Raw genomic sequence first — 27850 nt, forward strand, 5'->3', positions numbered from 1 at the left:
AACTTTCTGGCACCAGTTGTTTTAAAAATAAAAATTCCACCAGAGTACCCCTTTAATCGACTTTAATGAAACTTTGCTGCAACTGTGTACCTTGAAATCATCTCAGTATCCCCCTTCCCCCCACTGGGTCTATGTGTATTCAACAACAGAAGTGATCAGTGATGAATCTGCTGCCTGGTATGGAGAATCATTTGGGGACGGTCACTGTGGTAACCAGTCTTTGGGGCTGGAGATCCGCGTCCTCCTCAGGGGATGAATATGTTCCTGCCGGACATAAGGTCTGGAGAGGATATCCTGCAGCTTCTGCTGATAGGACCTCTCGGCGTGTAATCCAGCTTCGTATTCGCTCTGCTCCATCTCTTTTTCGGCCTCCCGCTGTAGCTGATGATAGGCTACCTGGGAAAGGAGCTGCTGCTGATACTGCTTGGCGCTCTTCATTTGCCTGTACAAAAAGTGAGAAATGTATTATATAACACACTAAGGGTAGGGTGTCACGTGCCATATTTTGCTGCGTATTTTCTGCAGCTTATTTTGCTACCCATTGACTTTAATAGGTAGGAAAATATGCAGCAGCAAACACCCTTCCCCTAGCTAGGAATCGAGAAAAACCTAATAAAGTTTTAAGGAAACCAATCACAAGTGTAAAAGAATAGTATAGTAGTATAATGATACAATTATAACTATTCGTGTTGGCAACATATATAATACAGAACAGGTATCAAGCATACACATACTGATGTCATCGGGTCACAGAGAGAAAACAAACCTGAAATATTCTTCATCGCATGAAGAATAGGGCATTGGTGCCAGTAAGGTGTTGGCCAAGGTAAACACTTTTGAGTTGGGCTGGGCTGAATTACATGGTACAGCTACAACTACATACAGTGGTCCCTCAGGTTACAATATGCATTGGTTCCAGGACGACAATTGTATGTTAATACCAATGTAGGATGAGACCAGAACTCTATTGGTTCTGAAGCCACCAAAATGTCATCCAAAAATAGGAAATAGTGAGGATTAAAGAAAAATAAGTAGATAGAGTGGGGCAAAAAAGTATTTAGTCAGCCACCAATTGTGCAAGTTCTCCCACTTAAAAAGATGAGAGGCCTGTAATTTTCATCATAGGTATACCTCAACTATGAGAGACAGAATGAGAAAAAGAAAATCCATAAAATCACATTGTCTGATTTCTAAAGAATTTATTTGCAAATTATGGTGGAAAATAAATATTTGGTCACCTACAAACAAGCAAGACTTCTGGCTCTCACAGACCTGAAACTTCTTCTTTAAGAGTCTCCTCTGTCCTCCACTCGTTACCCGTATTGATGACTCCTGTTTGAACTTGTTATCAGTATAAAAGACACCTGTCCACAACCTCAAACAGTCACACTCCAAACTCCACTATGGCCAAGACCAAAGAGCTGTCGAAGGACACCAGAAACAAAATTGTAGACCTGCACCAGGCTGGGAAGACTGAATCTGCAATAGGCAAGCAGCTTGGTGTAAAGAAACTGTGGGAGCAATTATAAGAAAATGGAAGACATACAAGACCACAGATAATCTCCCTCCATCTGGGGCTCTACGGAAGATCTCACCCTGTGGTGTCAAAATGATCACAAGAACGGTGAGCAAAAATCCCTGAACCACACAGGGGGACCTAGTGAATGACCTGCAGAGAGCTGGGACCAAAGTTTTAAAGGCTACAATCAGTAACACACTACACCGCCAGGGACTCAAATCATACAGTGCCAGATGTGTCCCCCTCCTTAACCCCTTAGGGACTCAGCCTATTTTCACCTTAAGGACTCAGCCCTTCTGACCACTGTCAATTTATGCATTAATAACGCTTGGATGCTTTTACATTTTATTCTGATTCCGAGATTTTTCATGACATATTCTACTTTATGTTAGTGGTAAATTTTCGTCGTTCCTTGCATCCTTTCTTGGTGAAAAATCCCAAAATTTCATGAAAATTTAGAAAATTTAGCTTTTTTCTAACTTTAAAACTCTCTGCCTGTAAGGAAAATGGATATTCCAAATAAATTATATATATTGATTCACATATACAATATGTCTACTTTATGTTGGCATCATAAAGTTGACATGTTTTTACTTCTGGAAGACATCAGAGGGCTTCAAAGTTCAGCAGCAATTTTCCAATTTTTCATAACATTTTCAAAATCTGAATTTTTCAGGGACCAGTTCAGTTTTGAAGTGGATTTGATGGGTCTTCATATTAGAAATACCCCATAAATTACCCCATTATAAAAACTACACCCCTCCCAAAGTATTCAAAATGACATTCAGTAAGTGTGTTAACCCTTTAGGCGTTTCACAGGAATAGCAGCAAGGTGAAGGAGAAAATTCAAAATCTTCATTTTTTACACTCGCATGTTCTTGTAGACCCAGTTTTTGAAATTTTCACAAGGGGTAAAAGAAGAAAAAGCCCCCCAAAATTTGTAACCCAATTTCTCTCGAGTAACGAAATACCTCATATGTGGATGTCAAGTGCTCTGTAAGTGCACTACAATGCTCAGAAGGGAAGGAGCAACAATGGGATTTTGGAGAGTGAGTTTTTCTGAAATGGTTTTTGGGGGACATGTCACATTTAATAAGCCCCTATGGTGCCAGAACACCAAAAAAAACAACAACATGGCATACTATTTTGGAAACTACACCCCACAAGGAACTTAACAAGGGGCCCGCTGAGTCTTAACACCCCCACAGGTGTTTGACGACTTTTTGTTAAAATCGGATGTGTAAATGAATTTTTTTTTCACAATTTTTTTTTTTTACATTTTTACAAGGGGTTAAAGGAGAAAATGCCCCCCAAAATTTTTAACCCCATCTCTTCTGAATATGGAAATACCCCATGTGTGGACGTCAAGTGCACTGCGGGCAAACTACAATGCTCAGAAGAAGAGGAGTCACATTTGGCTTTTGGAAAGGAAATGTTGCTGAAATGGTTTTTGGGGGGCATGTCGCATTTGCCCCTATGGTGCCAGAACAGCAAAAAAATAAATAAAAAAAACACATGGCATACTATTTTGGAAACTGCACCCCTCAAGGAATGTAACAAGGGGTACAGTGAGACTTAACACCCCACAGGTGCTTGACAAATCCACTAAAGTTGGACATGAAAATGAAAACATTTTTTCACTAAAATGCTGGTGTTACCGCAAATTTCTAATTTTCACAAGGGGTAATTGGAGAAAAAACCTCCCAAAATTTGTAACCTCATTTCTTCTGAGTATGAAAATACCCCATATGTGGAGTAAAGTGCTCTGCGGGCGAACTACAATGCTCAGAAGAGAAGGAGCGCCATTGAGCTTTTGGTGAGAGAATTTGGTTGGAATATAAGTGGGAGGCCATGTGCATTTACAAAGCCCTCCGTGGTGCCAGAACAGTGGACCCCCCCACATGTGACCCCCATTCTGGAAACTACACCCCTCAGAGAATTTAATAAGGGGTGCAGTGAATATTTACACCCCACTGGTCACAGACCACAGGTCACATTTTCACAGACCACTGTTCCAAAAATCAGTAAGACACCTTTGGGGCGTAAATGTTCACTGTACCCCTTATTACATTACGTGAGGGGTGTAGTTTCCAAAATGGGATCACATGTGGAGGGGGGTCCACTGTTTTGGCACTATGGGGGCTTTGTAAACACACAGGGCCTCCAATTTCGGACACATTCTCTTGCCAAAAGCCCAATGGCGCTCCTTCTCTTCTGAGCATTGTAGTGCGCCAGGAGAGCACTTTACGTCCACACATGGGGAATGTTCTACAAATGGGGCTACAAATTTTGGGAGGCTTTTTTCCTATTTAATTTTTTTCATTTTCACATCCAACTTTAACGAAAATTTGTCAAACACCTTTGGGGTGTTAAGGCTCACTATACCCCTTGTTACATTCCGTGAGGGGTGTACTTTCCAAAATGGGGTCACATCTGGGTATTTATTGTTTTGCGTTTATGTCAGAACCGCTGTAAAATCAGCCACCCCTGTGCAAATCACCAATTTAGACCTCAAATGTACATGGCACGCTCTCACTCCTGAGCCATGTTGTGCGCCCGCAGAGCACTTGACGCCCACATATGGGGTAGTTCTGTACTCAGGAGAAATTGCATTACAAATTTTGGGGGTCTTTTTTTCCTTTTACCACTTGTGAAAATTAAAAGTATTGGACAACACCAGCATGTTAGTGTAAAAATATTTTTTTTTACATTAACATGCTGGTGTAGACCCCAACTTTACCTTTTCATAAGGGGTAAAAGGAGAAAAAGCCCCCCAAAATTTGTAACGCAATTTCTCCAGAGTACGGAGATACCCCCTATGTGGCCCTAAACTGTTTCCTTGAAATACGACAGGGCTCTGAAGTGAGAGAGCGCAATGCGCATTTGAGGCCCAAATTGGGGATTTGAATCCACTACAAAAATACCCTATGGCAGTGTTTGCTAAACAGGGTCTCTCCAGCTGTTGCAAAACTCCCAGCATGCCTGGACAGTCAGTGGCTGTCCGGCAATACTGGGAGTTGTTGTTTTTCAACAGCTGGAGGCTCAGTTTTGGAAACAGTGCCGTACAAGACGTTTTTATTTTTATTTTTTATTGGGGGTAGGGGGGGGGGGGACTGTGTAGGGGTATATGTAGTGTTTTACTTTTTATTTGGTGCAGGTGCAGTGTAGTGTTTTTAGGGTACATTCACACGGGCGGGTTTACAATGAGTTTCTCGCTGGGAGTTTGAGCTGTGGCGGAAAATTTGCTGCATCTCAAACTTGCAGCAGAAAACTTGCTGTAAACCCACCTGTGTGAATGTACCCTTTACATTCCCATGGGAGGGGCAAACCTCCAGCTGTTGCAAAACTACAACTCCCAGCATGTACTGACAGACCGTGCATGCTGGGAGTTGTAGTTGTGCAACAGCTGGAGGCACTCCGGTTGCAAAACACTGAGTTAGGTAAGAAACTCGGTTTCACAACCAATGTGTCTCCAGTTGTTGCAAAACTGCAACAATCAGCATGCATTGACAGTCGAAGGGCATGCCGAGAGTTGTAGTTTTGTAACAGCTGGAGGCACACTGCTACAACTCCCAGCATGCCCTTTGGTAGTCTGTGCATGTTGGGAGTTGTAGTTATGCAACAGCTGGATGCACATTTTTTCATAGAAAAAATGTGCCTCCAGCTGTTGAATAACTACAACCCCCTGCATGCACAGACTACCAAAGGGCATTCTGGGAGTTGTAGTTGGAACTCGGACAGCCCCATTCACCCTTTTTTTTCTGGGTCACCAGAGACCCGATTGACCCGGAAAACCGGACCGGAAATACTCTGGGCGTACAGGTACGCCCTGAGTCCTTAAGGATCGGGGATGCAGGGCGTATGCATACGCCCTACTTCCCCAAGAGGTTAAGCCAGTGCATGTCGGGCCCGTCTGAAGTTTGCTAGAGAGCATTTGGATGATCCAGAAGAGGACTGGGAGAATGTCATGTGATCAGATGAAACCACAGTAGAACTTTTTGCTAAAAAACTCAACTCGTCGTGTTTGAATGCTGAGTTGCATCCAAAGAACACCATACCTACTGTGAAGCATGGGGGTGGAAACATAATGCTTTAGGGCTGTTTTTAAGCAAAGGGACCAGGACGACTGATCCGTTTAAAGGAAAGAATGAATGGGGCCATGTATTGTGAGATTTTGAGTGAAAACTTTTTTCCATCAGCAAGGACATTGAATATGAAACGTGGCTGGGTCTTTCAGCATGACAATGATCACAAACACACTGCCTGGGCAACTAACGAGTGGCTTTGTAAGAAGCATTTCAAGGACCTGGAGTGGCCTAGTCAGTCTCCAGATCTCAACCCCATAGAAAACCTTTGGAGGGAGTTAAAAATCAGTGTTGCCCAGTCACAGCCCCAAAACATCACTGCTCTACAGGAGATCTGCATGGAGGAATAAGCCAAAATACCAGCAACAGTGTGTAAAAACCTTGTGAAGACTTACAGAAAACGTTTGACCACTGTCATTGCCAACAAAGGGTATATAACAAAGAATTGAGATGAACTTTTGTTATTGACCAAATACTTATTTTCCACCATAATTTGCAAATAAATTCTTACAAATTTTTTTTTTCTCATTATGTCTCTCATAGTTGAGGTATACTTATGATGAAAATTACAGGCCTCTCTCATCTTTTTAAGTGGGAGAACTTGCACAATTGGTGGCTGACTAAATACTTTTTTGCCCCACTGCAGCATAGTAATCACTGAATTCTACACAGGAGAGAACCAGTAGCTATGACACGGGCGGGTGTACCGGGGGTAAAGAGTGGCCTGACCTGTGCTCGTTACCCCCAGTACACCCCCCCCCCCAGTCTCATAGCTGCCGGTTCTCTCCTGTGTCTCTCACGTCATTCTGGTGCACCCGTGTAGAATTCAGGGATTACTATGCTGCAGCCTCGTCAGAGCTTGTATACACCGCCTGCCTTTTTACCGTCTGTGTAGCTATACTTAGTTCTTATTCCCTCTAAACCTGTGTGCACAGTGCAGTGTTACAGTGCATGCATATTGTATGGTCCCGTTACCTTTAGTGTTACTAGCCCTTCATATTTTCAGTATAGTGTACACTACATCTTTTCTATATGCCTCTGCAACATACATTTCCATATACTGTTGTATTGTACTCAAGGTATTTATACTGTTCATACGCTCATGGCATTCATACCGTTTATACGCTCATGGCATTCATACGCTCATGGCATTCATACCCTTCATATGCTCATACAAAAAACAGACACAGAGAGCGCTCCGTAGTGCAATTAACAGGGGGATAAAAGACGCATGTATAATAGGTTGCACTTACCCGAGAAGTTGTGCTGACAAGCAGGCATAACTATGGTGAAAGTGTGGATAATAGGTTCCAATGTGCAGCCGATCCCTCTCCACCACAGCGTGGTGTGCAATATTGCAAATAATCCTCCAAACCACTAGGGATTAATCAGGCGCAGGCAATGGATAGCAGTAGTGCAGCAATGCTGGTGAGGGTATTCGTATGAATAAAGGATCGATGTGAGAGTAACCAAGGTCATTTAATCTGAACTACGCGTTTCAACGCCAGAGCAGGCGTCTTCCTCAGGTTCACATAAATAATACAAATATACATATTTATACGACAAAGTACCGTATTCCTGAAGGCAATTGATCCACGTCACGCCACAAAAAACGGGCTCCAGGGAAGGGCGGAAGCCACGTCACGCCACAGGACTGGGCTCTGAGAGAAAGGGCGGAAGTAAATCAAGAGGCCAAAGGAACAGGAACTGTGACGGAACAAAACAAGTAAAGAAAAATACATAAAAATACATAAGAATTATAATAGAAGAAAGCCTAATGCATACTAAAAGACGATATAGATGGCACAGACAAGAAATTAGGAAAATAAAATAAACGATACTGTATTCTCAATGGTCTCATTTAACCCATCCGGATGCAGACATTTTAATTTATAAATCCAATAAGATTCTTTATTAATTAATTTTTGGAAACGATTGTGTGTGTCCACTGGTATTCTATCTATAATAATTAATTTTAGTAATTCCGGATTCTTATCATGCGAATGCGCAAAGTGGCGCGATACACTATGCAAGGGAAAACCTTTCCGAATATTAAAATCGGTGAGTATTCATGCGGGACCGCACCGTCTGAACGGTGCGGCCCACATACTGTAATTTGCACAGACACTCTAACAGATAAACGGCATAATCTGTTGCACAATTAAAATTGATTTTACGGAAAATGATTCAGATGTAATATTGGATTGGAACAGACTACAATTATCCTGAATAATGTTACAACATAAGCAATGTGATTTATTGCACTTATTATTGCATTTATCATTCCTAGACTTTTTAAAACCTTTATTTGTAGGTATATCATTCTTTAATTTACTAGGGGCCAGGTAGTTACGTAGGGACATAGGTTTTCTATATGTGATTCTTGGATGAATAGGTACCAGATGTTTTAAAATAGGGTCCTTTCTCACTATTGGCCAATGTTTAATTAAAATTCTGCAAAGAGATTGAGATGCACAATTAAACGTAGTTAAAAAATTATGTTTGATATCATCATTCTGGTTTGTTTTTAATCTGTGTTAAATCTTTTTGCTTAAGATCTTTAGTTTTATTATACGCTTGTGCCAGAATCTGTTGGGGATATCCCTTTTCAATAAATCTCTCTCTTAATATACCTGACTGAATTTTAAAATCAGTGTCATCTTAACAGTTTTTATGTATTCTTAAATATTGCCCATAGGGCACATTCCGGAGCCATTTAGGATAGTGACAACTCCGGAAATCTAAAAAACTGTTAAAAACTTTTTTTAAATCGGTAGATGTTGTCTTCAAAATACCATTACAGGTTTTAAAAAACTCCAAATCAAGAAACTGCACGGATGATTGTGAAAAATGAGGGGTAAACGTAAGTCCATATGTATTGTTGTTAATAAAATTAACAAAATCTAATGCTTGTTGTTGTGTGCCAGTCCATAAAATAAAAAGATCGTCAATGTATCGTCTATAAAAAAAAATATGAACTTAAAAAATGGAGAGTCAGGCTGTGCGATATATTGGGACTCGAATCTCCCCATAAACAAATTAGCATAACTAGGGGCGAAACGAGTCCCCATCGCACAGCCTTTAATCTGCCTAAAAACCTGACCATTAAAACTAAAAAAATTATGTTCTAGAATAAATCGAATACCTTCAGTTAAAAAATCACATTGATCCATATTCAAGACTTCATCGGGTTGTAAAAAATGTAAAATGGCCTGAATGCCTAAAGTGCTATCAATATTAGATTATAGTGACGACACATCTAACGTGAGAAACGAGTAGTTGTCAGGAAGGTCTAAAAAAATGGGAACCTGAGGAAGACAACTGCTCTGGCGTTGAAACGCATTGTTCAGATTAAATGACCTTGGTTACTCTCACATTAATCCCTAGTGGTTTGGAGGATTATTTGGAATATTGCACACCACGCTGTGGTGGAGAGGGATAGGCTGCACATTGGAACCTATTATCCACACTTTCACCAGAGTTGTGCCTGCTTGTCAGCACAACTTCTCGGGTAAGCGCAACCTATTATACATGCGTCTTTTATCCCCCTTTTAATTGCACTGCGGAGCGCTCTCTGTGTCTGTTTTTTGTATTTTCTACAGTCCTGCTTTTGAAGAGGACTCTCTACCGAAGTAGAGTTCGGAGCTGCACCAGTGCATATATTATTCTACCCTTTAAAAAGGCCTTCCTGAGCCGATTCTGGGACCACATCGTGGCTTGTTCCATATGAAGCTGTGAATGTGAACTGTCGCTTACGGTTTGACCACTATTATTCATTAGATACTGGTAGACTTGCAATTGCTCATTCTAATTTCTCATCCACACATTATTCCGTTATTATGGCATTTTTTGTCAACCGCTCTGTAACTCGGGACACTTTGATCAAACAGTTGGTTGGAGTGACTTTGAAAAGCTCGGTGGTTGTTGATACTACATCTGAACATGTACCTAGTTCTGAGTTCAAAATTATGACAGATTTATTTTTGGAATTTGAGGACATCTGTAAAAGTGAAGTGCAGCATAATGGTGATGTCATGTTTCTGAAGCTATACAAGAAAAAAATCGCTCCTAGAGGTCTTCGGATGCCTTTCGAGTCATCTTTCAAAAATGACACCAGTTTTACAAATGACTGGGAAGATTTCATGGAGTCGGTATCCAGGGAAATGATGGTCCGATTAGCCGCCAAAAGACAAATGGTGGCATCCGACCTCATTTCACAAGCTAGAATGTGTATGGATAAATTGTATAACTATCAGCATTTTGTAGAATTCCACAAAATGGACAGTAATGTAATGATGAGATTAAATAGATTTGAGACAGATCTGATTAACCAAAAAGTACAAAAATTTGTACGTGACCGTGATGACTATGCGACTAACCAAATACGTAAATGGCCAAAGAAAAATATCCATGTTTCAGCTTCTGCTGAACAAGGGACTGATAGGGGTACTGCTTCCAATACCGTGGATCAGACCAACGAACCTTCCACTAACAATCATTCTACTAACGGGTTTAGTTATTCTAACAACCATCACAATTATAAAAAACCTTATAACCAAGGATGCACTAAACGATAAAATTCTAATGGTCTTAGAACTATTATCAACTCCTCAAACAAAAAAATCCACTCCCAAAAATAAGACAATTATTGTTCAAGATGAGATTAATGTCCAAGAGGTTAATAAGGCTAATAAACCTAACATTGGGCCCCCCATTGTGATTCCAACTAGGAATGATGTTGTTACTACTGACATTGTTTCTGCTTGCAACCTTTTAGCTACGGGCTTAATTCACCCCGATACAGTCACTAATTTAATTTATGCCAATACCGGTAGGGTTGACGTAGACACGCAGAGCGTTAAACTCAGCCCTTTGAGTGGTAACTCACCAGTATTGGAACAAGCCAATATAGACCATCAATAAGATTTATTAGATTTATCTATTTTAACCACACATGACAATACTTGCATCGTTAATAGTTCTAAGGACAATATCCTTGAACAAACACTCACATCAGACTCTATTTCTATTACATCTACCCACTCGTCTTTTTTAGTCTCCCGACCGGTCCATGTGGATGTTGTACAACTGGTACCAACCCTATCGAGCCCCCTCCAAGGGAAAATCACCAGCTTCTTTCCGACATCATCCCGAATTGCAACACACAAACCAGTAAAAAAGAAAACACGCACCAGGGGTTGCAGAGGGGGAGCCAATCGATATAGAACTTCATACCTTAAGGAGGCAGCTAATATTTTATCTGACACTCATTATTACTTATCCCTTGCACAGAATATGTAAAAACTGTTCAGATGACACTGATTTTAAAATTCAGTCGGGTATATTAAGAGAGAGATTTATTGAAAAGGGATATCCCCAACAGATTCTGGCACAAGCGTATAATAAAACTAAAGATCTTAAGCAAAAAGATTTAACACAAATTATAAACAAACCAGTTAGAAATACGCAGAATGATGATATCAAACATAACTACGTTTAATTGTGCATCTCAATCTATTCGCAGAATTTTAAATAAACATTGGCCAATAGTGAGAAAGGACCCTATTTTAAAAGATCTGGTACCTATTCATCCAAGAATCACATATAGAAAACCTATGTCCCTACGTAACTACCTGGCCCCTAGTAAATTAAAGAATGATATACCTACAAATAAAGGTTTTAAAAAGTCTAGGAATGATAAATGCAATAATAAGTGCAATAAATCACGTTGCTTATGTTGTAACATTATTCAGGATAATTGTAGTCTGTTCCAATCCAATATTACATCTGAATCATTTTCCATAAAAAACAATTTTAATTGTGCAACAGATTATGCCGTTTATCTGTTAGAATGTCCGTGCAAATTACAGTATGTGGGCCGCACCGTTCAGACGGTGCGGTCCCGCATGAATACTCACCGATTTAATAATCGGAAAGGTTTTCCCTTACATAGCGTATCGCGCCACTTTGCGCATTCGCATGATAAGAATCCGGAATTACCAAAATTAATTATTATAGATAGAATACCAGTGGACACACACAATCGTTTCCAAAAATTAATTAATAAAGAATCTTATTGGATTTATAAATTAAAATGTCTGCATCCGGATGGGTTAAATGAGACCATTGAGAATACAGTATAGTTTATTTTATTTTACTAATTTCTTGTCTGTGCCATCTATATCGTCTTTTAGTATGCATTAGGCTTTCTTCTATTATAATTCTTATGTATTTTTATGTATTTTTCTTTACTTGTTTTGTTCCGTGACAGTTCCCGTTCCTTTGGCCTCTTGATTTACTTCCGCCCTTTCTCTCGGAGCCCAGTCCTGTGGCGTGACGTGACTTCCGCCCTTCCCTGGAGCCAGGTTTTTGTGGTGTGATGTGGATCAATTGCCTTCAGGAATACGGTACTTTGTCGTATAAAATATGTATATTTGTATTATTTATGTGAACCTGAGGAAGACGCCTGCTCTGGCGTTGAAACGCGTTATTCAGATTAAATGACCTTGGTTACTCTCACATCGATCCTTTATTCATACGAATACCCTCACCAGCATTGCTGCACTACTGCTATCCATTGCCTGCGCCTGATTCATACGCTCAGGGCATTCATACCGTTCATACGCTCATGGCATTCATACCGTTCATACGCTCATGGCATTCATACCGTTCATACGCTCATGGCATTCATACCGTTCATACGCTCATGGCATTTATACCGCTCATACGCTCATGGCATTTATACCGCTCATACGCTCATGGCATTTATACCGCTCATACGCTCATGGCATTTATACCGTTCATACGCTCATGGCATTTATACCGCTCATACGCTCATGGCATTTATACCGTTCATACGCTCATGGTGTTCATACTGTTCATATGCTCATGGCATTCATACCGTCCATACGCTCATGGCATTTATACTGTTCATATGCTCATGGCATTCATACTGTTCATACGCTCACAGCTTTCATACTGTTTATACGCTCATGGCATTTATATAGTTCATAGGCTCATGGTATTTATACTATTCATACGTTTATGGCTTTACTGTCCATCCACTCATGGCATTCATACTGTCCATATGCTCATAGCATCTATGCTGTTCATACGTTTATAGCATTCACACACTCATGGCATTCATACTGTTCATACGCTCATGGTATTTATACTGTTCATATGCTCACGGCATTTATATTGTTCACACGCTCATATATTGTTCACGTGCTCATGGCTTTTATATTGTTCACTAACTCATGGCATTTACACTGCTCATACGCTCATGGCATTTATACGGTTCATACATTTATAGTATTATACTGCAGATACGTTTATGGCTTCACTGTCCTTACGCTCATGGCATTTATACTGTCCATATTCTCATGTCATTTATACTGTCATACGTTTGCGCTCCGTATGCGCTCATGTGCTTGTAGCATTTGTTTGTGCGCCCATGGCATTTGTGCTGTTCGGATGCTCGTGGCATTTGTGCTGTGCATACGCTCATAGTATTACTTTTATAATGTACATATGCTCATAGCATTTATATGGCATATATGCTTGTAGTTTTATACTATGCGCACGCTTATAGTATTTATACTGTACATACATAATAGCTTATATGGTACTTTTGCTTGTATTGTTATACGGTATTCGTTCATCATTTACGGTACTTTCACGCATATCGGTACATACACTCATAGCTTTAAAGGTACATACGCTCATAGCATTTATACTGTTTTATTGGCTTATAGTATTCATATGGTACATAACTGCATAGCATTCATTCCGGGAATACATTCATAATATTTATACTACTATACTGTTAGTATTGATAGCATTTTATGTTCTTTTACACTGTGCAGTCATACACAGCATTTTTACTATATATAGGTTTTTAACCTTCATATTAGTCATAGGTCCATGACCATTTACTGTGCATAGATTAGATAGGTTTACATACAGACGTCGATGCTGGAATTTACATGCATACTCTTGATAGTTTCATTACATCTATACATTGAATAACACACTCGCACTACTACAGCTGTCACCCCACGCATGTGTTAGACATTTTTGAAATCACGCATATGTTTTCCAGTTGTGCTACTATGTCTGTTAGTTTCAGCAGAAGTTCCGGCTATTTATTACTATTACAGCGGAGTCATAGATTTACTAGCAATACTAATTGCATCATGTACGCCACCAAGTCAGTCTCACTCATTGCTAGGATTGGAGCAGCACACTACACAAACATTAGTTTACCTCGCATGTTACAGTTCATATCTCGTACATACGCTACTACGCTGTTATATCGGCATTCGCTCCTGCAGCTCAGTTGTACCATATTTTAGTCACTAAGTTAGTAATGCGGTCACATATTAGCACTTGTATGTTGACATCTGATATTGAGCCTCTACCTTTTAATCTTTTTGTCCAAGGGCACGCACTATGTTATTATTTCAGACACGTCTCCAGCAAAATAACATCATGACACATAAGGGTTGTTTTCCCAACATACCTCCTGCCACATCTGCAGGGGGCTGCACTGCGCAGTTGTTGTTACTGACACGTCTTCAGAGCAACACCATCATGACACATAGGCGGTATGTATACCCTTCATACCTGCCACGTCTTCAGGGGGATGCACTGCATAGTCGTTACTGACACATCTTCAGAGTAACAACATAACGACACATAGGTGGTTGTATACCTGTTATACCTGCCACGTCTGCAGGGGGATGCACTGCACAGTTGATGTTACTGGCACGTCTTCAGAGCAACAACATCACAACACATAGATGGTTGTATACCCTTCATACCTGCCACGTCTGCAATAGTGTCATGACACACAGGTGGTTGCAAAAAGAATGATGATTATGCAAGACCTGTCACGTCTACAGGCACAATGATTACGCTAAGACCTGGCACATTTATAGGCATGATGGTACGCAAGACCTGTCTATTCTACAGGCACAATGGTTTACGTAAGAACTGTCACGTCTACAGGAATGATGGTTATGCAAAGACCTGTCATGTCTTCAGGCATGATGGCAATGAAAGGATCGGTCACTCGTACCGGGACGCCACTCCTGAGACCAGTTTTGAGTCGGAAGCTTGGCAATTTAAGGTATGGTTTAGTCTTCAGGTAAGGTGATTATTCAAGTGTTGTTTGATTTACAGGCGATATGGCGCCACAAGGTTATCACCAATGGTCTGTCATGTAGTTGTTGTTGTGTGTCATTTTGCTAACAGTTTATTTTTGATGCTTAATAGCAGGGACTGGATAGCTGCATATTATGCCTGACAGGTATCTATTGGTTCCACTCTTGCCATGATGGCATAGGCAAGAAAGTTAAAGAGGCATTTATCAGCTAGTATTTCAGCCTGATCCTGTTTCCGTGCTGGTCATTTATTACACAGTGAGCGTGACTAACACAGCTCTTCAGTACTAGGCTTCGATTACTAGGACAGCTAGTTCGCAGATTCTATTTTCTGTCTCAATTTAGAGTCTAAATTGGGTTTTGTGTTAGGGTTGTGGTATTGGTTCATGATTATAAATTCTGTCATTTTCCTACAGGTTGACTTTTTGCCCTCCATCACAGTTATGGGCACAAATCTGACCACTTTGTTAAGTTCAATTTCTTTCATACAGGTATGTATGTATCGTTGTAATCACGAGCACGAGTGTGAAGCCCCGAGCACAAGTATTAAGCCTATCAGGCTGTATTTGTGCGAGGGGCGTGAGTATTCTCCGCCCCCTGCATTTCTAGGAGGGTGTTAAAGAGTTGTGGGTAGGAGGCTGGGGTATATAACGCCTCTGCACCTACTGGCGCGGCGTACGTGACGTTTTGCGGACCCCAAGCACAACTATAGCTGTAGCCCTTACCTTGCATTTCTTTCCATTTCAAGCTGTTTGTGTTCAGCAATCGCCTTTTCCAGAAGTTCTTTATCATGTGCAAGTTCTTCCTGTTCTTTGGCATTTCGCTCCACTAGAAAAACAGAAGAATAGAAGGAGAGCTCAGTGTACAGTGTGGTTTCGAAATTTCCCAACAAAACTTGTTCTGTCACTGGAAACACAATGCTATAGATGCCATCCAAGGAACACTGTCGTGATGTCACCACCACAGTGATGTAACTGTCATCTGGATCACATCTGACATCCTATATATCTATAGCAGTGTTTCCCAACCAGGGTGCCTCCAGCCGAAGGCTGTCCGGGCATGCTGGGAGTTGTAGTTTTGCAACAGCTGGAGGCATCCTGGTTGGGAAACACTGATCTATAGGGAAATATGGCTGGCTGCTCCCTTGGAGCACATGTAGATGGCATTGTATTCGGCAGCCTTGTGTTATCGCTGTTTGACGGGCTGTAGTTGTGACCTTGGGGGGTTGGGGGGGTGGCAACAGGAACTCAAAAGTTAAGACACATAAATTGGTACAGACTTACAGGTTTCAGTTTTAACAAACTTTTGAAAAGTTTCGACCAGTGGGGGTCCAGGTGCTCAGGCCTCCCTTTGTTTCGGTTCACCTCTCATATGAGCAGTATACAGATTTATAGGGGACTAGCTGAGTACCTGGCGTTGCCCGGTTTTCCTTCCTAATCCTTGTTGGGGAGGAAAATAAACTGGGACCGCTGTTGTTTAATTTATTTATCAATGATATAGAGGATGGCATTAACAGCTCTGTTTCTATCTTTGCAGATGACACCAAGCTTTGTAGCACGGTACAGTCTATAGAGGATGTGTATAGGTTACAAGATGACTTGGATAGACTAAGTGTCTGGGCATCCACTTGGCAAATAAGGTTCAATGTGGATAAATGTAAAGTTATGCATCTGGGTACTAATAACCTGCATGCATCGTATGTCTTAGGGGGGATTAAACTGTCAGAGTCACTGGTAGAGAAGGATCTGGGTGTCCTTGTAGATCACAGACTACAGAATAGCATGCAATGTCAGGCTGCTGCTTCCAAAGCCGGCAGGATATTGTCATGTATCAAAAGAGGCATGGACTCAAGGGACAGGGACATAATACTCCCCCTTTATAAAGCATTGGTACGGCCTCACCTGGAATATGCTGTTCAGTTTTGGTCGCCTGTACATAAAAGGGACACTGTGGAACTGGAAAGGGTGCAGAGACGCGCAACAAAAACCCCGACCCTCACAAATGGGGGTAGTTAAGGGTTAAATTAACTATCCTATATTTTAAGTGGACATATAAGTAACATGTGACCAAGTATTATCGAAATATCTCCAGCCGTTTGGAAGTTATGCGGTAACATATATTTCCCATTGACTTGCATGGGACTTTAAACATAAGCCCCGCCCCTGGCAAATGGGGGTGAGTAAGGGTTAAATCACCTATCCTATGTTTGTTGTTGACATATAAGTAACATGTGTGCCATGTTTCATGTTAATATCTTTAGCCGTTTAAAAGTTTTTGTGGAACATACACACATACATATATACGTACATACATATACACATACATACACACATACTTATATACACACATACATACATATATACATACATACACACACACATACATACATATATATACATACATATATACACACATACATACATATATACATACATATATACGTACATACACACACACACACGTTGGCGTTGCCCGTTTTTTCCTTCCTAATCCTTGTTGGGGAGAAAAATCAACAAAGAAGGAAGCTTTTGACTTCATATCCCATCACCATATATTGTTGTCATATCCCAACCCCATATTCTGTCCTCATACCTCGAACTCCTATCCCGTCCTCCTATCCCGCCCTTCTATCCCGTCCTCCTATCCCATCCTTCTATCCAGTCCTTCTATCCCGTCCTCCTATCCCGTCCTTCTTTCCCGTCCTTCTATCCCGTCCTTCTATCCCGTCCTCCTATCCCGTCCTCCTATCCCGTCCTTCTATCCCGTCCTTCTATCCCGTCCTCCTATCCCGACCTCCTATCCCGACCTCCTATCCAGTCCATCTATCCCAACCTCCTATCTCGACCTCCTATCCAGACCTCCTATCCCGACCTGTAATATGGTCCTCCTGTCCTGGTCCTCCTATCCCATCCTCCTATCCCTTCCTCCTATCCCGACCTCCTATGTCGACCTCCTATCCCGACCTGTAATATGTGTACCAGGTATTGAAATATATCCAGCCGTACAGAAATTATATGGGAACATACATTTCCCATTGATTTGCATGGGATTTTAAACAAAAAACCCGACCCTCACAAATGGGGGTAGTTAAGGGTTAAATTAACTATCCTATATTTTAAGTGGACAACTAAGTAACATGTGACCAAGTATTATTGAAATATCTACAGCCGTTTGGAAGTTATGCGGTAACATATATTTCCCATTGGCTTGCATGGGACTTTAAACATAAGCCCCTGGCAAATGGGGGTGAGTAAGGGTTAAATCACCTATCCTATGACATATAAGTAACATGTGTGCCAAGTTTCATGTTAATATCTTTAGCCGTTTGAAAGTTTTTGTGGAACATACACACACACATACGTTGAGTTTTATATATATAGATAGATAGATGTAGAAGACTTTCTATAAATCTGTACACTGCACACTTTACTTTCCGAAGAGCGAGAAGTATAAACAAACAGGGCTCACTTTTGCCCCTTCGTTTTAGTGATCGGTGGGGGTCTCAGTACTTGGACAACACCAATACTGACATGTCACTAGGCTTATTAAAATGCTAGGTATCCTTTCAGTACAGCCAATTCTATATCTATTTACTGAACCGGAAATGATGGTGTAAGCATGACCACCTGTCCACCATCTGTGACCCCCATAATGTCGGGTGACCATTACTGTCCTACACCATGAAGATACCAGACAAGAATATTCCGTACACTTCTCTGTAATCTGTTGTCTTCTGGTCTCCATGACGTCTTTCATCAGGCGGTTCCGGGCCTCCTTCTCCAGACGAAGCTGTTCTGCCCGCTTTGCCCAGGATTTTTCCAGCTCTGCCTCAATCAATTTATCCATCTCCTTTTCTTGCCTCTTCTCCTCCTCCAGCTGCTGTGCCAGGTACTGCCTGTATATCTGCTGCTCTCTCTGTAGCTCCATCTAGGGGAAAGAGTGAGTGTTGTGTTAAAGGACAATTGCGCACAGGAAGTCCATTCGTCTGGCACCTGATAATCCAGACATCTCAGAAGTTTGATTTCTTTCATAAAATATCTTAATTAGGTTGTTTTACTGGAGTTCTCTTAAAGGGGTTCTCCGGTGGAAAACTTATCAACTGGTGCCAGAAAGTTAAACAGATTTGTAAATTACTTCTATTAAAAAATCTTAATCCTTCCAGTACTTATTAGCTGCTGAATATTACAGAGGAAATTCTTTTCTTTTTGGAACACAGAGCTCTCTGCTGACATCACGAGCACAGTGCTCTCTGCTGATATCTCTGTCCATTTTAGGAAATGACCAGAGCAGCATATGTTTGCAATGGGGATTTTCTCCTACTCTGTAACAGTTCTTAAAATGGACAGAGATGTCAGCAGAGAGCACTGTGGTCATGATGTCAGCAGAGCGCTCTGTGTTCCAAAAAGAAAACCATTTCCTCTGTAGTAGTCAGCAGCTAATAAGTATTGGAAGGATTAAGATTTTTTAATAGAAGTAATTTACAAATCTGTTTAACTTTCTGGCACCAGTTGATTAATAAAAATAAAAAAATAAAAATAAAAAGGGTTCCACCGGAGTACCCCTTTAATCTGTTGGGTTATCCATACGTTACCTATGGATTTTTATAGATTTCTGTAGTTGCTATATAAATGCACATGCAGTAACCTCCCCCAATAGGTAACTGTAAGCAGACATTTTTTTACATTTTGATGTGCCCATTGTAAAGGATTTAACCCCTAAGCCCATTTGGACCTTAAGGACTCAGACAATTTTATTTTTATGCTTTCGTTTTTTCCTCCTCCCCTTCAAAAAATCATAACTCTTTTATATTTTCATCCACAGACTAGTATGAGGGCTTGTTTTTTGCGCGACCAGTTGTCCATTGTAATGCCTTCACTCACTTTACCATAAAATGTATGGCGCAACCAAAAAAATACTATTTGTGTGGGAAAATTAAAAAGAAAACCGCAATTTTGTAAATTTTGGAAGGTTTTGTTTTCACGCCGTACAATTTATGGTAAAAATGACGTGTGTTTTTTATTCTCTGGTCAATACGATTAAAATGATACCCATGATTATACACTTCTCTATTACTGTTGCGCTTAAAAAAAACGCAAACTTTTTAACCAAATTAGTACGTTTAAAATCCCCCTATTTTGAAGACCTATAACTTTTTCATTTTTCCGTATAAGCGGCGGTATGAGGGCTCATTTTTTGCGGCGTGATCTGTACTTTTTATTAATACCATATTTGCTGATACAAAACTTTTATTACATTTTTTGTTAATTTTTTTGGGAATAAAATGTTATAAAAAAAAGCAGCTATTTTGGACTTTTTTTTTTTTATGTTCATGCCGTTCACCGTACGGGATCATTTACATTTTATTTTAATAGTACGGATATTTACACATGTGGCGATACCAAATATGTATATAAAATACACTTTTTGGGGGTAAAATAGGGAAAATGGGACAATTTACGTTTTTATTGGAGGAGGGGGTTTTTCACATTTTTTTTTACTTTTATTTTTACACACTTATAGTCCCCATAGGGGGACTATAAGCAACCATTCGATTGCTAATGCTGTTCAGTGCTATGTATAGGACATAGCACTGATCAGCATTATCGGTCATCTTCTGCTCTGGTCTGCGGGAAGGCAGATCAGAGCAGAAGACTCCCGGAAGACAGCGGAGGCAGGTGAGCGGACCTCCGTCTGCCGTGCCGGATGACCGGATCGCCGCGGCAGCGCTGCGGGCGATCCGATCATCCTGTTAAATGACTGCGATGCTGCAGATGCCGTGATCTGTATTGATCAAGGTATCTGAGGGGTTAATGGCGGACATCCGCGGGATCAAGGGTGTCCGCCATTACCGGCGGGTCCCTGGCTGCGATCCACAGCCGGGACCTGCCGCGCATGATGCCGGCATCGCTCCGATGCCCGCGGTTATGCTCAGGTCGTAAATGTACGTCCTGGTGCGTTAAGTATCACATCACCAGGACGGGACGTACATTTACGTCCTGCGTCATTAAGGGGTTAAAGGGGTACTCTGGTGGAAAACATTTTTTTTAATCATCTGGTGGCAGAAAGTTAAACAGATTTGTAAATTACCTCTGATTAAAAATCTTAATCCTTCCAGTACTTATCAGCTGCTATATGTTTCAGAGGAAGTTTCTTTTCTTTTTGAATTTATTTTCTGTCTGACCACAGTGCTCTCTGCTGATACCTCTGTCCATTTTGGGAACTGTCTAGCGTAGGAACAAATCCCCATGGCAAACCTCTCCTGCTCCAGGCAGTTTCTAAAATGGAAAGAGGTGTCACCAGAGAGCACTGTGGTCAGACAGAAAGGAAATTCAAAAAGAAAAGAACGCCCTCTGTAGTATACAGCAGCTGATAAGTACTGGAAGGATTAAGATTTTTAAATAGAAGTAATTTACAAATCTTTTTAACTTTCTGGCACCGGTTGATTTAAAAAAAAAAAAAAATAAAATAAATAAAGTTTCCCCCAGGGAGTACCCCTTTAAGTGGAACCCTTCCTACCTTTCTAATGTCTTCTTAAGTAAATTACACATTATAAAACAATTCTCTTTAGACCCTGTTATTTATACACAATAATGGGATAGTATAGATACAAGGAAGCCCACATAGTAGTTAGAATTACATTCCGTGTGTCAGACAAACTATTACTCTCCATACACTTTGGAGTAGGTCTTTCCAGACCAGGCATCAGTTGATTAACAAAAAAAAAATAGGTTTCCACCGGAGTGCCCCTTTAAATGGTGAATTGGACCAAAGGTTATACAATGAACATGTCATGCTTTTCATAAATGGCCAATAACCAGAGCCTACCTTGCGCAGGCGTTTCTCCTCAGTGTCATCGTGACTGTCCTGCATAATTTGCTCCATGATCTTCATGTCTAGAGCTAGCTCCTCCTGCTGTTCTTGGGCCAGACGCTTCATCTTAAGACGGACAGAACGATCCAACATGTTCCTGACCTGTGACTGCTTCTGTTGCTTCTCCCGCAGAGCGCGTTCATCCTCAAGCTTCATCAGCTTCCGCTGCTCCACCTGCGGGTGTTACAATATTATTAATGATATTCCTCTACTGGTTTCCATTACTATACACCTTGGCAGAACAAAACATTACCAGTAAGTGCGCCTCCTCTTCTTTCAGCCTCTTCTCTTCCATCCTCTGAGCCTCGGCAGCGGCCCTTTGGGCTTGCAGAACATCTACCATTTCTCTGTTCAGCTCCATCTGCCGTTGGGTTTTCTTCTCCTCGTGTTCTACTTTGGCCAGTCTATCCCTCTCCCAGAGCTCGGCAAAGAGCATGTCCTCCTCCTTCCTCTGCTTCTCCAGTTCTTCCTTCAGTACCAGCTGCGCCATCCTCTCTGTACACACCTCATCCCGATGCATCTTTGACTTTAGAGCTCGTAACTCTTCACACTGTTCCCTGAAGAGCAATGATATAGGTCACAGTGAATGTTACAGGCCAGGTCTCTACTTCTGGACTGACCTTAATGTGTTACAGTATATTTTAATGCTTTGTTTACATGAATGCGCTGGTTTAAATACAGTAAAACCATAAGGATGTCCCCTAAGAGAGGTACCTGAACTGCTGATCACGCTTCTCTGCCACGATTGCTAGCCTTTCTTTCTCCCTTTTCTCCCTCAGACTCTTAGCCCGCTCTCTCATCTTAGCTTGTCTCTCCAGGGTGGTCTCCTCCATGGACTCCATCTGTTTTATGTGCTCCAGCTCTTCTGTCTCCAACAATTCCTTAAGTCTGAAAGATAAGTAAATAATGGTGATCTACAGCAACATATCCAATGATAACTACATGATGGTACAAAAAGAGAGGGGTAGTGTCACAGCTAAAGAGTTCTGTATTAGGGAAGCTAAAATCTAGGGGTTAGAGGAGCCGACCGTACTACACAAGGAGGAGCCGACCGTACTACACAATGAGGAGCCGACCGTACTACACAAGGAGGAGCCGACCGTACTACACAAGGAGGAGCCGACCGTACTACACAAGGAGGAGCCGACCGTACTACACAAGGAAGGGATGACCGTACTACACAAGGAGGAGCCGACCATTCTACACAAGGAAGGGATGACCGTACTACACAAGGAAGGGATGACCGTACTACACAGGGAAGGGATGACCGTACTACACAGGGAGGGGATGACCGTACTACACAAGGAGGGGATGACCGTACTACACAAGGAGGGGATGACCGTACTACACAAGGAGGGGATGACAGTACTACACAAGGAAGGGATGACAGTACTACACAAGGAAGGGATGACAGTACTACACAAAGAAGGGATGACCGTACAACACAAGGAGGAGCCGACGTACTACACAAGGAGGGGATGAATGTACTACACAAGGAGGGGATAACTATACTACACAAGGAGGAGCCGACCTTATTACACAAGGAGGAGCCGACCGTACTACACAAGGAGGAGCCGACCGTACTACACAAGGAGGAGCCGACCGTACTACACAAGGAGGAGCCGACCGTACTACACAAGGAGGAGCCGACCGTACTACACAAGGAGGAGCCGACCGTACTACACAAGGAGGAGCCGACCGTACTACACAAGGAGGAGCCGACCGTACTACACAAGGAGGAGCTGACCGTACTGTACAAGGAGGAGCTAACAGTAATACACAAGAAGGAGCTGACTGTACTACACAAAGAGGAGCCAATGGGTTTGCACTGTTATAGGGATAAAGATATTAACAATGTTTTGCAAACTTAGACTGACGTTGCTATGTAGAACTGTGGCAGTCATGTTTTGGAGTTACTGTGGCTGCTTTATATTGGGAAGAGGAGTGAAGAAAAGGCCTTGGCAGCAGGCGCTCAGGGGTCCAATGGAAGTATCACACTCGAATCACGGAGATAAAGTATTCAGCAACTTTATTTGATGTACAGCAATAACGCGTTTCGGGGTTTTACTAACCTTTCTTCAGATTGACAGAGTTTCTTCAGATGTACTCTGTCAATCTGAAGAAAGGGTAGAATAACCCCGTGACGCGTTATTGCTGTACATCAAAAGTTGCTGAATACTTTATCTCCGTGATTCGAGTGTGATACTTCCATTGGACCCCTGAGTGCCTGTTGCCAAAGCCTTTTCTTCACTCCTCTTCCTTGTAGTACTACAGGACACCAGTTGGTTGTTCCTGGGACCTTCTGGGCTGCACAGGATCCATATGATCTCCTCATACCCCTCTACGGGGTGATATGCGTATTCTCGCCATTCTACAGAGCCTGCATCCCCCTCTCTGTAGGCCCCCCCCCCTTTTCTCTCTGTTTATTGGGAGTAAGTAATGCACGAGGCACTGTCCTCTGGTCTCTTCTTGCCTACTTCTACACATGCTTTATATTGGGGTACTGTGGTTGACAATGGAAATTGTGTGACTGTTATGGAGGTACTGTGGATGATACTGTTATGGAGATACCATGGTTGATACACTGCTATGGAGGTACTATGGATGACACTGTTATGGAGGCACTATGACTGCTACTGGTATAAAGGTACTGTGATTGACACTGGTATGAAGGAACTTTGTCCGACACTGTTATACAGGTACTGTGGCTGAGAATGATACAGATATACTGTGACTGACACACTATTATGGGGTTACCGTGACTGACACTGTTATGGGGTGTTGTGCCTTTTCTTTATCTCTTGAGAAGTGTTCACATCAATATTCAGCCAATATGGTGCCACTGGTCCCTAGCGCTCTGGTTCCTGTGTATCCCGTGGTGCTCACCGGTCTCTCCGCTCCTCTATGTGCATCCTGTACTCTGCCATGGTCTCATACACCTTCCTCTGCACCCTGTTGTGCAGCATCTTCCGGTCTGTGATCCTCTCCCATTTGCTCTTCATCTCTTTGAAGTCTATGTCTTTGGTGAAGTCCAGCATCTGGTCCCGGACTTCATCGCGGCGTCTTCTCTCCAGGGTGATGTAGTCGTGTGGTCGGCTGGAAGGAAGCTTGGCTTTCTGTGTAGAGAAGAGCAGTTTCTGTGATACTATCTGTGCATGCAGCATATCCCCCAAGCAGAGGTTAATACTGATTTTCCTATAATGATTTTCTTCACCCAGATTGACCTGCCCCATGGGTTATTTATTATGCATCCATCCCAGCCTATAAACATCAGGGCTGACATCGGAGAAGGGCTCTATGTTCTGCCCATATAACGTCACCATAAAGTTCCCAAAGCAGGTGTCCCCCCCCAAAAAAAATGCTTTACCATTGTCCAATCATAATGAAAGATGGTCCTGGACATACAGCAGTGTTTCCCAACCATTGTGCCTCCGCCTGTTACTAAACTACAACTTTAAACTGCCAAAGGCTGCAGGGCATGCTGAGAGTTGTAGTTTTGCAACAACAACACCACGGTGCCAAATAATACCGCCATAGAGGCAATAGTGCCTTAGAGTGTCAAACAATACCAATATATAGTGCCAAACAATACCGCCTTAGAGTGTCAAACTATACTGCCATAGTGTCACACAATACTGCCATAGAGTGCCAAACAATACCGCCATAGAGTGCCAAACAATACCACCATAGAGTGCCAAACAGTACTGCCATACAGGGCCAAACCATACTGCCATACGGTAACAAACAATACCGCCATAAAGTGCTAAACAATACTGCCATAGTGTCAAACAATACCAACATACAGAGCCAAACAATACTGCCTTAGAGTGTCAAACAATACCAATATATAGTGCCAAACAATACCGCCTTCGAGTGTCAAACTATACTGCCATACAGTGTCACACAATACTGCCATATAGTGTCAAACAATATCACCATAGAGTGCCAAACAGTACTGCCATAGAGGGCCAAAAAATATACTTCCCTTCAGTGCCAAACTATACTGACATACAGAAACAAAAAATACTTCCATACAGAGCCTAACAATACTGCCATAGAGTGTCAAACAATACCAATATATAGTGCCAAACAATACCGCCTTCGAGTGTCAAACTATACTGCCATACAGTGTCACACAATACTGCCATATAGTGTCAAACAATATCACCATAGAGTGCCAAACAGTACTGCCATAGAGGGCCAAAAAATATACTTCCCTTCAGTGCCAAACTATACTGACATACAGAAACAAAAAATACTTCCATACAGAGCCTAACAATACTGCCATACGGTAACAAACAATACCAACATACAGAGCCAAACAATACCACCATACAGTGGCAATCAATACTGACAAAGAATGTCAACAGTACTGCCATACAGTGCTAAACTGCCATACAGTAACAAATAATACCGCCATAAGTTGCAAAACAATGCTACTATATGGTACCAAACAATATGACCACACAGTGCCAAAAGAATATTGTAGAGTGCCCACTGCCATAAATCATCCAACACACACTGCCCAAATATCATCATAGTGTGCAATAATACCTTCACACTGTGCCCAGATAATATCGCCATACAGTACTCAGGTAATACCAGATGGGTTATCCCTTGTTGAACATTATACAAGAGTTTTCCTGGTAACTTACCACCGCCACATTGTGCGGGGCCGGACCCGTCACCTCCCTGCAGCGGGGTCGGCTCCTCTGACTGACCAGCATGGCGTCTCCCCTCCTGTGCGATGTCTGCGGAGAAAACAGAGATGACGATTGAGAGCGCGTAGAACCCTACGATCACCACAAAGCAGAATACACCAGAATGGCGCCATAAAACGGAGTACAGTGCGTGCTCCAAATTTATTATGCGTTTATTGTATGTAATGCAATGTATAGAGGTGGGCGGTATTTTTTTTTTTTATCACGTTCTCAGTTTTTACTATTTCTGCAAATTGCAGTAAATCACTGTAAAATGGCGCTTTAGAATTTTTTTTATTTTATTTTACTTTTGAAGCCATTTTGCCTACACATCTCTCCTTGTGAACACAACATAAGGGAGAGAAAACATTAAAAAAGGAAGTGAAAAATGAAACATAAAAAAGGAAGAGAAAAAAAAACAAAAAAGTGGCACAATTTGCGCAAATTATTATTTTTTTTTTTCGTATAATCAATGCAGATTACAACAATATTAATACATCTCCCGTGTGTCGGGCACATGCCACCCCATACATCGGTGGTCTCCAAAGTGTGGACCTCCAGCTGTTGCAAAACTACAACTCCCAGCATGCCCGGACAGCCGTTGGCTGTCCGGGCATGCTGGGAGTTGTAGTTTTGCAACATCTGGAGGTCCACACTTTGGAGACCACTGCCATACATTGAAACATACATTAATAATAAATTAAAGCAATGTGATCCCATGGAAGGGCATGCTGGGAGTTGTAGTTCATCATCTATACACTATAAAGACGCTTAGTTACCGTCACTACCGGGGGACACACACCGCTCTCAGTCCCACCTGAGCCAGGGACGCAGCTGATTCGGTTACCGGGCAACACCGACTCCGGAAGTGACGTACCGAGCGGGTATCCAGGCAACCGAGGTTCAAACATGTGGACGCTAAGGCGGATATACCGTTAAGATGACAGCAGATGGCGCTCGTGTAGCGCTGACTTATACACAGCAGAAGCCTGGCTGTAGAAAAGGAGGATTTCCTATCTCTTAGCGAGGAGTTAGTGTTCCCCTAGTGGTCCTGGTAAGGAACTACAGCTCACTTCAATGTTTCCCTACTTTCAAAACTACAACCCCCAGCATTGGGAAACACTGACTCACAGCCAGAGACAGTCCTTCAATGGGTCCTTTGGGTCACTTTGGGTCACCAAGGGGGCACTTTGCCAGGGCCGGATTACCTTTGGAGCTAGTAAAGCTCAAGCTGCAGGCGCCACACTCCTGCTTAAGCCCTTAAAGGACGCAGCATTTTTTTTCTTCGTTTTTTGGCGTTTTCATTTTTTCTTCCTCGCCTTTGCTTAGCCAAGTCTTCTTTTAACCCGGTAAAGATGTGACGATTTTTTATTTTTACCTTTTTTTATTATTATTATTATTATTTTGCTACTCGCCTACCAATAGACATAACTCTTTCAATTTCACACCCACAGAGCCATAGGAGGTAGTATTTTTTTGTACCACCAATTGTACTTTGTTATGACGTCA

The 27850-nt window shown here is 41.9% G+C and overlaps 2 protein-coding genes across 5 annotated transcripts in view; one reads left to right on the plus strand and one right to left on the minus strand.

Moving 5' to 3' along the window:
* Window positions 1-27375, minus strand: CFAP53 (cilia and flagella associated protein 53). Of its 3 annotated transcripts, none has more exons than XM_056544012.1 (9): window positions 27121-27375; window positions 26297-26392; window positions 24528-24757; window positions 22356-22529; window positions 21895-22198; window positions 21597-21815; window positions 18482-18698; window positions 15497-15599; window positions 1-442 (listed from the first exon to the last, which is right to left on the minus strand). In XM_056544012.1, exons 1-9 carry the CDS (start codon window positions 27250-27252, stop codon window positions 202-204), a joined length of 1716 nt encoding a protein of 571 aa, XP_056399987.1. In that variant the 5' UTR covers window positions 27253-27375; the 3' UTR covers window positions 1-201. The 3 variants fall into 3 exon arrangements, with proteins under 3 accessions (XP_056399987.1, XP_056399996.1, XP_056400007.1); XM_056544021.1 differs by having other exon boundaries at window positions 27159-27180; XM_056544032.1 differs by having other exon boundaries at window positions 27144-27165.
* Window positions 1-27850, plus strand: part of LOC130294379 (tetraspanin-36-like) — an 88875-nt gene that overhangs the window by 29644 nt on the left and 31381 nt on the right. Inside the window, exon 1 of one of the 2 annotated variants that reach the window (XM_056544090.1) lies at window positions 27259-27395. The exons of the other annotated variant lie outside the window; for it this stretch is intronic. The gene's annotated coding sequence lies outside the window, so the exon portion shown is untranslated. Of the gene's footprint in view, window positions 1-27258; window positions 27396-27850 lie in introns of those variants that run through there. 2 annotated transcript variants of the gene reach the window in all.

Source organism: Hyla sarda, chromosome 1 (genome assembly GCF_029499605.1).
Source record: "Hyla sarda isolate aHylSar1 chromosome 1, aHylSar1.hap1, whole genome shotgun sequence".
NCBI classification, from domain to species: domain Eukaryota; kingdom Metazoa; phylum Chordata; class Amphibia; order Anura; family Hylidae; genus Hyla; species Hyla sarda.

Bases quoted from the DNA above. Each gene is read 5' to 3' on its own strand.
- CFAP53 (XM_056544012.1), bottom strand. From the start codon at position 27,252: ATGTTTGAACCTCGGTTGCCTGGATACCCGCTCGGTACGTCACTTCCG. The intron at 21,816-21,894 runs GTAATGTTTTGT...TAACACCCGCAG, and splicing joins AAGAGGAGGCGCACTTACTG to GTGGAGCAGCGGAAGCTGAT. The intron at 443-15,496 runs GTAAGGGCTACA...CTTTTTGTACAG, and splicing joins GAAATGGAAAGAAATGCAAG to GCAAATGAAGAGCGCCAAGC.